This window comes from Camelina sativa, chromosome 15, assembly GCF_030686135.1.
Source record: "Camelina sativa cultivar CO46 ecotype springtype chromosome 15, ASM3068613v1".
NCBI classification, from domain to species: Eukaryota; Viridiplantae; Streptophyta; class Magnoliopsida; order Brassicales; family Brassicaceae; genus Camelina; species Camelina sativa.
Genome location: NC_141894.1, coordinates 28735348 through 28747818, shown reverse-complemented (window position 1 = coordinate 28747818; position 12471 = coordinate 28735348). Strand labels below are relative to the sequence as shown.

Genomic DNA, 12471 nt, shown 5'->3' with positions numbered 1-12471 from the left:
TTACTTCAGTAACATCTTTGGCGATTTTAGAAGTCCCTGAAGCCATGTTTCAAGACCACTGCTTAAATTTTCACAAAAGATAGATACTAATTGTTAAATATCAAACTCCTTGATATGAATACCACAATTTCAGAGTAAAACCTACAAAAGTAATCAATATCTGAAAAGATCTCATAGCCATAACAGATGATTGATATAAATACCAGAATCGATAAAATCACAGGTGAGTCGTGAACAGATGTTGATGGGTGGGGCTATGGAAGAACAAAACTTTGACCCGACGATAAACGTAGAAACGAAACTGATGATAACATTTTAAGGCTCCATACCTAAAAACAGAAACATATCTTACATTCCCCTTTGACTAATTCAACACTTATACAAGTCTAAGAATTTTTAAATCATGGTTTGTGACACATTCTATTTTTAACTAGATGTGTAAAGTGAACCGTAGTCCTGGTACTAAGAATATTTATATTAATGTAACTGAATCATTGTTTGGTACAACTTATAGATGAAAATGGGGAGGAGCTCGAACTTTGTTGGAGTCTTCCTCTTGATTTTTCTAAGGAGAGAAGAACCGCTATGTTAGATGATTAGTCTTCTTCTTAAGTTTTCTCTGCTTGAGCTTCACTTTAACATTAACACCATTGTCAATGAGAGCTTGAAGCACAACCTGAAGCTTACCTTCAATTTTATCGCCTTTCCTAGGAGTATATATAACTTCATGTATGTCATCTTCCAAGCTTCAGCGTTTCTCGTCGAACCAAGAAGATCAAACTTCATGTCTTTCGAAATGGAATGACCTACAGTGACAACCTTACTAGTCACCCTGTGAATCACACATGCTCGAACCGAGGCCTTTGAGATGTATATGTCTAAGCAAAACGGGTAGTGAAAAGGAGCCGTGAGTTGGTTAAACGTAAACGTTCTTTCTCTCTTCTTCTCAGCTACTGCATTACTAGGATGATCTGTTTCGCCGGTGGGCTCATTTCTCTTCTTGTATTCCTCACGAACTTCCTTCTTCTTCATCTTTGTTTCTTCTTCTGACAAGGTTGGTAAAACGAATTTAACACCACTGGCTCTGTGTCTTGTACCAAAATTTACGGCAGACTAGAGCACGACGACGAATAAATGCAATTTTTAACGTGTGGTCCTGATGTTTAGATTGTATGGTCAGAGACAGAACTGAGTGAAGAAGGCGACAGAGATTGGTCAAGTAATAAGTGACAAAGAGGAGTTGTCAACTTTGATTAACAGAAAGATAAGTTGTTGAACTTAATATTAGACATTACAAAAGCTTGAGTTTTGTTTTCTTAATATGTAAGTAATAAACACACCAGAGAAATTATAAAGCTAAGTTACTAAGAGAGAAAGAGACTGTTAGGCTTGGAAGAGATATTACAGACAAAAACAAAGACGCAGAAAGACAAATTTGCAAGAGCCAGAGCAGAGAGAGGACACCAGAGTAGGGTAACTTTTGTCACGGTATCAGTTTTATTGTTATTACCATCTTCTTCCCTTCTTGCTTTGTTGTCACGCTGTCTCTAAAATTCAGTAGTAATGTCGCTGTTGGTGGAATTGGTGGTGTTGATGATGGTGTGGGTGGTAAACCGGAGGAGCTGGAGCAGGAACTGGACAATTGCAATAACCGTTGTAAGCTGGGTAACCAATAGGAGAGCCTTGGTATGAGGCCGGGATGATCTCTGGAGAGTATGGGTAAGGCGGGCTCCTGTTGCTGTAGACAGTTGTCGGTGGGGATGGGTAAGCTGCTGGTGAAGCGTATTGAGGAGGGTGAGAGGGTGATCTGATGAACGGGAAGGAAGAGACGTATGCGTTTGTGATACGCCCGGCTTTGGCTGGTGGCATTGGACCGTTGTAGCTGGCTCGGGTTCTCTTGTTTGCGGGAACAGCTGCTGGTTTCCTCTTCTCGGTTTTGGTCTTCTCTAGCTGGTCCAATCGCTTCTTGAGGTTCTCTGGAGGGAACTCTTCCTCCAGTTTGTACTCTTCAATGCATTTCAAAACCGCCTTAAGTGCTGATTGCTCCTTGCGCGCCACGAGATGCTTAAGAAGAGAAAGACATTCAATATTAGTAATTCATAGATAAGATCTTTAGTTGCAACAGAAATGAATAGATGCTATGAATGAAATGAGTAGATACCGTAGCTCGGCCAGTATTGCTAGAGTCCTCCATGATAGAAGCAGCTGACTTCTTTGCGTCCCTTAGATAGGCTTTGAGCAAAGGAACAGGACGGAACTTATCCACAAGGCCAACTTCATAAGTAAAATGAACAGCATCAAGCTGTTGTCCCCTGCTGATTAATTCTTCAATCATATCTGCGGACAGCATTAACAACTCATAAGCTTAAGTATTATAAAATAAGATACAGAGAAAAGGGTTCAACTTCACACAGCTTATGATCAGTTCTAGTCAATTACTACACATTGTGCCACTAATGTCTCAGACTTCACCAAATTCATACTTTATACTAAACAAAGGTTGTTAGAAATTCTCCACACAACCTTAAATTTGAACTAATCAAAACCGTAAACTATTTGTAACCTACCAAATCTATACATCTAGATGTGGTAAACTCTCAGTAAACTCCATACAAGAAAGCCAATTACAAAGCCAAATGTGACCTCACAATGAGCATTGCACATGATCAAAACCAAAAAAGGAGATAAGAGCTTACCAGGCATTTGATCACCCAAACCAACAGAAACAGCAAGCTTAGGCATCTGTTTACGCCAAGCAGATCCAACAACAAGCTTTCTATACAAAGCAAGATCTTCACCTCTAACAATCCCAAACGTAACAAGATGCTGAAGAAACGCGTATGAACATCAGGAGTCTTCACATTCTCAACCATTCCTCTCTCTTCTTCCACGTCTCAGCAATCTCCTTAGCCTTCTCCTCAACGCCTCGGTGTAACAAGCAGCCTCGATTTCCCAATCACTGGATCAACCATTACAGGTGTTAAACTCTCGAGAATCACCACACAAGCCCATCCGTAATCATTACTCATCTTCTCTTCTCTTTTATCCACCGGGAAAACCTCAGATATCCGCTTCAAGTACTAACATCGCCGGATCCACACAATCCCCCAACGCCGCCGGAATCTTTGACCGGAGATTCTCTAACTCCTTTGTCCTCGCCGTCACAAAGTTCCAGAATCCTCTCGCGTCCATTTTAAGACAGAGAGCTTTCAAAGCAGAGAGAAGCCCTTCTTCATCATCAACCTCGCCGGAATCATCATTAGAACCACAACCATCTCTAGCTTTCTCCAGCGATTCGAGAGCAGCTCTAGCTCCTTCCCCAACTTTCCCAGCCACGATCTCAACGCTGTGGTCTATCGTAACCTCCCTGCGTTTCAGTGACTCGAGCGAGGTCTGAGTCTGGTTATCTAGGGTTTCAATCATCTGCTTCAACGCCTCGGATTTTTTCATGAGGTTCTGCTCTAGAGAAGTGAAGTGATCGGAGAGCTCTTGCCATAGAAGAGTACAGCTCGTCATCAGCGACGTCTGTTTTTGAAACTCCTCGAAACTCGGCTGAGCTAACTCAGTCAACTCGCCTGGATCGGGGACTCACCCCATCTCCATAAATCTTTAAGGTAACGACTCAACTTCTGTCGATTCGATTGATACAGAGAGCAGAGAAAGAAGAAAACTCAAAAGAGAGAGTGAAATTGAAGAAACAGGAGCACCGGGGAAGTTATCCGCGGATAAAGCTGTGACGAGGCAGGATGCTGAGGGAGTTGTAAGCGCTGAGCTGAGGAACAACCCTGTCTACTCATCCTGGTGATGTGGCAGCTTCTCTTACCGCAGCCGCTAGGCTTAACCAGGCTGTTGAGAAGCTCTGCCCTTTTGTGTTTTCTCACAAAATAGGGAACTTGTGAGTTGTGAACCAGCAATGTAGTAGCTTTTGTATCAATTATCATCAATCCACAATTTGCATTAATGAACAAACCAAGAATACACAAAGATGCTTAATCTATTCTTAAACAAGGAAAGTTCTTTAGTCACAATCTTAACTAACAAAATGATTCAAAGAAAGAAAACAAGACAATGCAAACTCAAGGCAAACAAACACAAATAGCAATAATACTGAAAATCAAGAATTAACAAGAGAACCTTGGGTAAGGTAATTGACTTGGGAGATAGCTAATCAATCCTGGATGTCTAACTAATAATCGAGAACAATCCTATGGCTAGAACACTTATGCAAATCAATCCATTTCCATGATAGAGATCATATGCTAGTCAAATGATAATCAATAATTTCCAAAGGTAATCACAAGACAAGCATGCATTAAGAACAAGTTCAAATACCACTAAGCACTCTTATCATCAATTTCCATTGGCTAGGAATGCAAAGCTCTTGAAAAGTTTGGTTCAGGAATTCCATCAAACACCTTGTGGGCATGGAAATCCTAAAGCCTAGATTTCAGCTTGATCAAGGCTATCTAGCAATATTATCACTAATCAAGATAGAAAATGCATAAAATAAACCCTAGACATCAATGATCAACCATCTATCTCCCTAATCTACCAAGCCCAAAGTTCTTAATAGCACTCACTAATCATCATGATCACACAAAGGAAAGAGGTTTGTCTTTGTGAAATCATAATAAAAGCTTGTAGATGAAGAGATTGAAAGACAAACTGATATTAAAACTGGAAAATCCACCAAAGATTCAACAAAACCAAGTATGGAAATGCTTAAGAACCCTAGGTAGCTACTTAACAAAAACTAATACAAGAGATAATAGATAAGATAAGAGATAAGTTTCCACAATTAGGGTTTGAGTATTTATAGGAAAACATAAACTGAACCGGAACAAACCGGATTGAAATTAAACAATTCAGAGAAAACTGGAACAAACCGGATTTTGGTCTCAAAATTGTGCTTGATCGACCACTTGGTCGATTGGTCCCTCGATCGTGATCGACCATTTGGTCGATCGGCTGGTCGACCACGTGTTTATGCTGCTTCTGACGTTGGTAAAGTCTTACTTGGTGGATCTTTCGTTAGAGATATGGAGACAAGGTTTGAAGTTGTATCTGTAAACGGTGTAAAGACCGAATCTTGTGAAGTGGAGAATGTGGTTGTTGTTGAGAGGTAGCAAGAATTGAGTTGTGATGGAGATGATGATGATGATGTTGTTGTGGTTAGGACGTTTCCACGAAGTGGGAGGACGCATCAGATTAGGTTACATTGTCAGTATCTTAGGATTCCGATTAGAGGAGATGTTAAGTATCATGGAAGGTATGAGTGGAGTGGAAGAACATTTGAGGGGCATGAGCTTCACGCTGAGTGTTTGTCGTTAGATCATCCGGTTACCAATGATCCTATTGTTATCCGTGCTCCGCTTCCGTGTTGGGCAGCCGAGGATTGTAAATGTAATGCTTAACGAATAGTGTGAAGATTTTGACCTTGGTTACATTCTGTTTTCCGGAATCTCATTTATCTGGAAAAGTTAAGCAAGGAGCAAGACACTAAAGAATCCATTTCTAAGATTTTTTCATATTAATAACATTTGTATGGCAAAGGGTGTTGCGCTACCACACACCACTTCAATCTACAATTTAGTTAGTAGATCCAGTACCAAAAGAAATGCACGATAGAATAAATTTAACTAAAGCTGCACCGAATTTGGAACATAAGAGCATGCAAATGGGTAAGAATGGTTGACATATACTCCGAGATCCACTTCTTTAAAGGTTCGGCCAATATCCACTTCAACAATGTACGCTATGTTGTTAGTAGTATGGCAGAGTGCTCCTTCGTAGGTTTCAGAAATCACAGCAACCTTCTTCTCCTCCTCAATGAAGAAACTCACATCCATATATGGAAACTCATGAATTTCACAGTAAAAATGTGGTCTCACATTTGTTGATGTTTTGTGTTTGTGTATTTACGATGATGAAAAACAGAGTAAGAAAGTACTACTTTTATTGATCTAAAATTTGAATGTATTACAGACTCGATTGTGTTGTGTTAGAAAGACTTGATCTATACTTATATGAACCGAACCATTGTGTTGTGATAACAGACCAAACACAACTCTTTGATCAAAAGTCACAACTGTAAAACAGAACAACTTGCATCCCTTAATCAAATAACTAACTTATACAAATGTGTTGTGTTATGTAAATGTGTTGTGTTATGTAAATATGTTATGTTATGCAAATATCTTGTCATACGAGATATGATTATGCTTCAACACTCCCCCTTAATCATATCTCGGCTTCACTCCAAGATTTCTTCTAAGCTCTTCAAACCTTGTGACACTTAAAGCCTTGGTAAGTATATCAGCGAGTTGATCTTCTCCTTTGCAATACTCAAGTTGAATGAGTCCTTTGTGCTCAGCTTCTCTCACGAAATGGTACTTGATCTCTATGTGTTTTGTTCTTCGATGCTGCACCGGATTCCTTCCAATTGCTATTGCAGACTTGTTGTCACAGAAGATGGGAGTCCCTTCTTCAAGCTTTAAACCGAAGTCTTCCAATAGTCTTTGTAACCATATGGCTTGATTTGTTGCTGCACATACGGCGATGTACTCTGCTTCCGCCGTTGATTGAGCCACCGTTTGCTGCTTACAAGATTGCCAACAAAACATAGCTGATCCAAGACTAAAAACATAGCATGTGGTGCTTTTCTTGTCTTCATGACAACTACCCCAATCACTGTCCGAGTAAGCTATTAACCTTGGTGTCTCTTTCCTTGTAAAGAACACGCCAAAGCTTGAGGTTCCCTTGATGTATCTTAACACCCTTTTGGCTTCTTGATAGTGCTTCATGTGTGGTGATGACATGTATCTTGATAGATAGGAGCTTGCATACATCACATCAGGTCTTGATGCACACAAGTACAAAAGTCCTCCAACAATGCTTCGATACTTCGATGGATCTCCAAATTCTTTGTCTTCATCTTCTCCTCTTTTTCATTTTCCTTGTGGTGTAAGCGGAGTGCTTACACTTTTGCTCTCCTTCATCCCAAACTTATCAATAAGTTTGTTTGCATATTTTTCTTGTGAAAGAAATATGCCACGATCAACTTGGTTCACTTCCATCCCAAAAGTAGTTCAGCAAACCAAGATCAGTCATCTCAAATTCGCTCTTCATGTTCTCCTTGAATGTGTTGATGAGTTGAACATTGTTTTCGGTGATGATGAGATCATCGACGTATAAGCTAACGATCAACACGTCTTCTTCTTTCTTCTTAGTGTACAAAGCCGCATCATTCATACTTCTTTCAATACCATTTTGAATGAAGTAAGAATCTATTCTCCCATACCATGCCCTTGGGGCTTGTTTAAGACCATATAAAGCTTTGTAGAGCTTTAACACCTTGTCTTCTTTGCCTTCTATCACAAACCCAGGTGGTTGTGTGACATAAACTTCTTCTTCAAGCTCTCTGTTTAGAAACGCAGACTTCACATCCATTTGATACAATCTCCACTCCATTGAGCCGCATACGCAAGTAAGCCTCTTATTGTATCATATCTTGAGACAGGGGCAAAAGTCTCAAGATAATCGATTCCATATTCTTGAGAATAACCTCTTGCAACTAGCCTTTCCTTGTGCTTGATGTGATTTCCACTTGCATCCGTCTTGATCTTATAAATCCACTTCATGCTTATCACATTCTTCTTCTCTGGCTTGTCTACTAGTTTCCATGTTCTATTTTTCTCGATCATTTCTATCTCCTCGCTCATGGCCCTTCTCCACTCTTCATCATCACAAGCTTCATCATAAGTTTGTGGTTCTTCATGAGCAAGAAGACAAACTTCTATGACGTGAGCTGCTTCTTTGAGAACCACCTTTTGTGTATTTCTCATGAGTTCCTTCACAGATCTGTATCTCTTTGGAAATTCTAAGCTGTCTCCTTCTTCATCGCTCACATGATCATCGGTTGGAGACAAAACTGGGCTGGAGGTTTCTCTTTCTTCATTGTTCGCATGATCACTGATTTGAGATAGAGCAGGACTGGAGGTTTCTCCTTGTTGATCTCTTGACTCTTGTGTGTCATTGATGGGTAAGACAACGATCTTATTGACTTCCTCTTGTCTATCCCAACTCCACTTCTTATTCTCTTAAAACTCCACATCTCTCGACACTTCAATTTTTTCATTCTCCAAGATGAGGATTCTATCGCCTTTAGATTGCTTGCTATAGCCAACAAGAATCCCATGCTTTGCCTTAGCGTCTAGTTTTCTCCTTTTCTGATCTGGAATATGCACATAACATATGCTTCCAAACATCTTCAAGTGTGACACGTTTGGCTTGTGTCCACACCACTTTTCCATTGGCGTCATGTCTTCTTCGATTTCTTTTGATGGTAGACGGTTTTGTAGATAAGCCGAAGTATATACCGCTTCTGCCCATAACTTGAGTGGTAATCCTTGCTCCACAAGCATTGCTCTTGCCATCTCCATCAAGGATCTGTTCTTCCGTTCTGCTGCACCGTTTTGTTGTGGTGAGTAAGGCAAAGTCACTTGCCTATTGATTCCTTCTTCTTCACAAAATTGGTTGAATTCTTGTGAAGTGAATTCACCACCTCCATCGGATCTCAACGTCTTGATGGTACAATCTGATTGTTTCTCCACCATCACTTTGAACTTCTTGAATAATAAGAAGGTCTCCAATTTTTGTTTTAGGAAGTATACCCAACACATATGAGTATAGTCATCCAGCAACAATAGAAAATAACGGCTTCCATCAAGTGATTGGCGCTGCATCGGCCCACATACATCTGTATGCACAATCTCAAGCTTCTCTTTTTTCTTCGTTTGAGATTCTTTTGGAAAGCTTTTGTGTGACTGCTTCCCAAGGTTACATGCCTCACACACTTCCTTCTTGACTTTAAAACTTGGTAACCCCTTTACCAAGTCCTTGTCAAAATTGAGTCTTTTCAATCTCACAAGAGACGATGTATTATACGAAGATGAACACTTCATGGCTGTGAATAAACCTAAAGGTGTTTATTTGTGGTGTACATAACACATTTTGATCTATATAAGTAATCAATATTATAAAACTTGAATGTTTCTCTGACACATCAGCACTGTGAAGCAAGATGACATATCAATTAAAACAAGTAACCAGTGAAAACATTTTAATTAATACAGCTCATCATTCTGTTCCAATAATAACCAGTTCCAGGTCACTTTACTCTTTCGTTTTAATTGATATTCTATTAAAGACCATAAGAAATAAAATGTTATAAAATCTATAAGAGTTAATCGGTTAAGTCAAAATATATTTAGCAAACAAATTTGAATCTAAATAGCCCAAGTTAGTTGGTCCATGAAGGATAAATAAAATACTAAACTTGAACTTTTCTAGTAGATCGATTTGGTTTGGTGTGTTTCATGTAGTTGTATAAAATTATAAATATGTGAATATGTAGAGAAATGTCACGAGCCACGAATGAGGGTATTTGACCTAAGTTCTAAAAAATAAGGACGCGCCATCAAACATAAGCGGCAGCAACTCCGTCGAGCGTCGTGCTTGGTCCCCGAAAACCCTCACAGAGAAGCATATAGTTCAAGCTTCTGCAGTATCCGACACAAAAGAAGAAAGCTTCATTTTTTTAGTTTTCATCTTTTTTAATCCACTACGGATGTTTTGTTTTCTTGCAGTTATGATAACACTATCAAGGTTATGAAAAGACTGCTTCAAATGTGCTTTGATGAATGGTAACTCCTATTAAATTCCATGGATAACACCATGGCAACCAATAAGGCAAGAAGACGATTTCTTACGACTGTTCTTCAGTTTTTTTATCCGATTTTGTTTTGTTTTTGTGAATTTGTTTTTTCTTTTGTAAATGGAAGACTGTGAGGAACATTATAAAAACAGAGGAGGCGACAATTGCGGCGATGAACGCAGAGATTTTAAGAACCAAATCTCGATTACTTGAAAAAATTCCAAAACTTCAAAATATTGCTCTCAAATAGGTTTTTATTTTTATTTTCGTGACCTAATTTTAGATCAAAAGGCTATATTTTAAAAACTTGATGATTTTTTTCTTCTGTATTGTTGATTGGTTTTCTTACATCTCATGATATGAAATTATATATTTTCAGGTCAGAGGGCTTTCAAAAGAAGAGTTTGATGATGGAAGAATGATCTGGATTTGTCATTGAGAGATAAGATTGAAGGCATGCCAGATATTAGTCTTTGTCTCTTGATGATGTTTATACAGCCTATTAAAGCATATATCATAATCTTAGAATCTGAGTCAGACTATTGTTCCTGTTTTGTTTGGTATTAGTTTTGTTCCTAATTATTGCTTAACTTGCATAATATTGCGTTAGACCACTGTTGTGGATTTAGTTGGTCATTCAAAGAATTGGAACTGTTTTTTATTATTATTTGTTCTTAATTTCTGCAGCTAAAGTTTTAGTCTTTTTAATTTAATTTTCTTGAAAATGATTTTTTTGGCTTTGCCATGTTAACATGAGTTTTGGGAATGCAAAAAGCACAATGTTCTCTTCTCTTATAAAGTTTATTCAAGGGCATTTATATGACTTTCCGGCCTAGAAGATTTTGCAATGCTTTGCTTTAGAAGCTGCATATGATTTTTAGACAAATGCAACGAACCATTTAAGTGGTATGACGACGTTAAGAGTTTGAAAACATTACGTGAAATATCTATACAAGTGCATACAAAATATATGCAGGGACTTTACTAACTATTATTCATAAATGTAAACATGTAGGCATTCGGGTAACTTTTCAGGTATCGTTGTCGATTTCCTTCGGTGAAGATAGACATTCGGGTAACCTTTCAGGTATTACCAGATCGGGTTCAGGTAAGCGGGCTTAGAAAAATAGAATCTGTTGAATATTTTTTATATATGGGTTCGGTTTGGTTTGGGTACTATTGGACTATCGGTTTGGATTAAATTTCATAACCTGATTAGTGGTACCTAAACTACCGGGTATCCAAAAAATAATATTTAATATTAATTAAATTTAACTAAATTTTGGCTTATTTTAAAAAAATAAATATTTAGATTATTTTTGATATTTAGGTATAAAACTAATTGTAGTCAAAATTATTGGATAACTGAATTATATTGATACTAAATATTATAAATATGTTTAGATATATTTATATATTCAGGTTTGATGGATACCCAAACAGATGTCGGGTACTATCTGATCCTAACATGAACCCACATGTATTGGAAAATAGAACTCAATAGAGTTTTATAGGTAAATTCGTACCCAATCCGAACCCAGTTTTCGGATCGGATTCTGAGTTGGATTTTTTTTTTAAAAAAAATTATAAAATAAACCCCGCACGTACGTGCGAGTCCATCACTAGTTATCTATACAAGTGCATACAAAATATATGCAGGGACTTTACTAACTACTATTCATAAATGTAAACATGTAGGGACTTTACATTATATTTACTGTGTAAAACTAATATATGTAACATGTATTTATTAATGCATGCATTTGTAATAAAATAGTAAAATAAAAATACTAAAATGGGAGCAATTAAAAATTATAAATCTTAAATCATCTTAAATTTCTATATTCCAAGTATGTATAAAAGGTTTTATTAAGTGTGATAGTCGATGAAAATGTACACATATATATATTACAATATAAAGACAAATTAATTATCTGTAAAAAGTTATACACATACATACACTAAAAACATAAGAAAAAAACAAATACAATCACTATACAATACATTCATCATTTAAAGTAATATATCTTTTTTTTTACAACATTATAAATTATACGTTTGTCTTTGAGAAAGACTGAGTTTGAACCCAGATTTAGTGAGAAAGCAATAGAGGTAAGTACGACCGAGTGTCTTCTCATTTATATATCTCTTGTTTCAGTTTCTTCATGAAATATTAACAAAAAATATTACTCAAAATTTCGTATAAACTCTCCAATAGATCTACTAATCGTCTTGATTATCTCAAAAGAATAATACGTAAGAGACCATGATTCTAGAGTAAATAACATTAGTTTGTTAAGTGTTAGAGACTGAAACACCAATTTATTGTTTATTTGATTAGTTGTAAACACATCTTACAAAAAATACTGCACATACCCATTTTGTATGATGTGTATAAACTAATCAAGTTGTTTGTTTATTTTTGTTGCATTTACATATAGGGTATATTCCAAGTATGATAACTTTTTAACAGTGATTTGTGCTCATTACCTATATAAAGAAAGGCTGTTTAAATTTCTTTCTATACATGTTGCTATATTTGGAAAATTAGGATTGATTATAATAGTTTACTAGTGAAAGACCCGCACGTACGTGCGGGATTTTTTTTTTTAATTTTGGTATTTTGTATAATTATATATATTTTGCAAGTTATGTTGAAGTTAGAATATTATCATTCAATATTTGAGAATTGTTGGAAATATTATTGGGCCACACTAAAATTGAATATAACATTTAGTAGTTGTTGGTTTTTTTTC

The 12471-nt window shown here is 37.1% G+C and overlaps 1 protein-coding gene and 3 pseudogenes across 1 annotated transcript; 1 reads left to right on the top strand and 3 right to left on the bottom strand.

Annotated features, from left to right (window-relative positions):
* Positions 1–1253: 1253 nt before the first annotated feature.
* On the bottom strand, positions 1254–2830 carry LOC104747596 (FRIGIDA-like protein 4a). Its single transcript, XM_087488510.1, has 3 exons — positions 2697–2830; positions 2162–2337; positions 1254–2064 (listed from the first exon to the last, which is right to left on the bottom strand). The coding sequence occupies exons 1-3, from the start codon at positions 2740–2742 to the stop codon at positions 1555–1557; spliced, it is 732 nt and encodes a 243-aa protein (XP_087344636.1). The 5' UTR covers positions 2743–2830; the 3' UTR covers positions 1254–1554.
* An 88-nt stretch (positions 2831–2918) lies between these two features.
* On the bottom strand, positions 2919–3603 carry LOC147927273 (FRIGIDA-like protein 4a pseudogene; annotated as a pseudogene).
* Positions 3604–5039: 1436 nt separating this feature from the next.
* LOC147927272 (RNA pseudouridine synthase 1 pseudogene) lies at positions 5040–5414 on the top strand (annotated as a pseudogene).
* Positions 5415–6236: 822 nt separating this feature from the next.
* On the bottom strand, positions 6237–6818 carry LOC147927271 (secreted RxLR effector protein 161 pseudogene; annotated as a pseudogene).
* Between the last annotated feature and the right edge of the window lie 5653 nt (positions 6819–12471).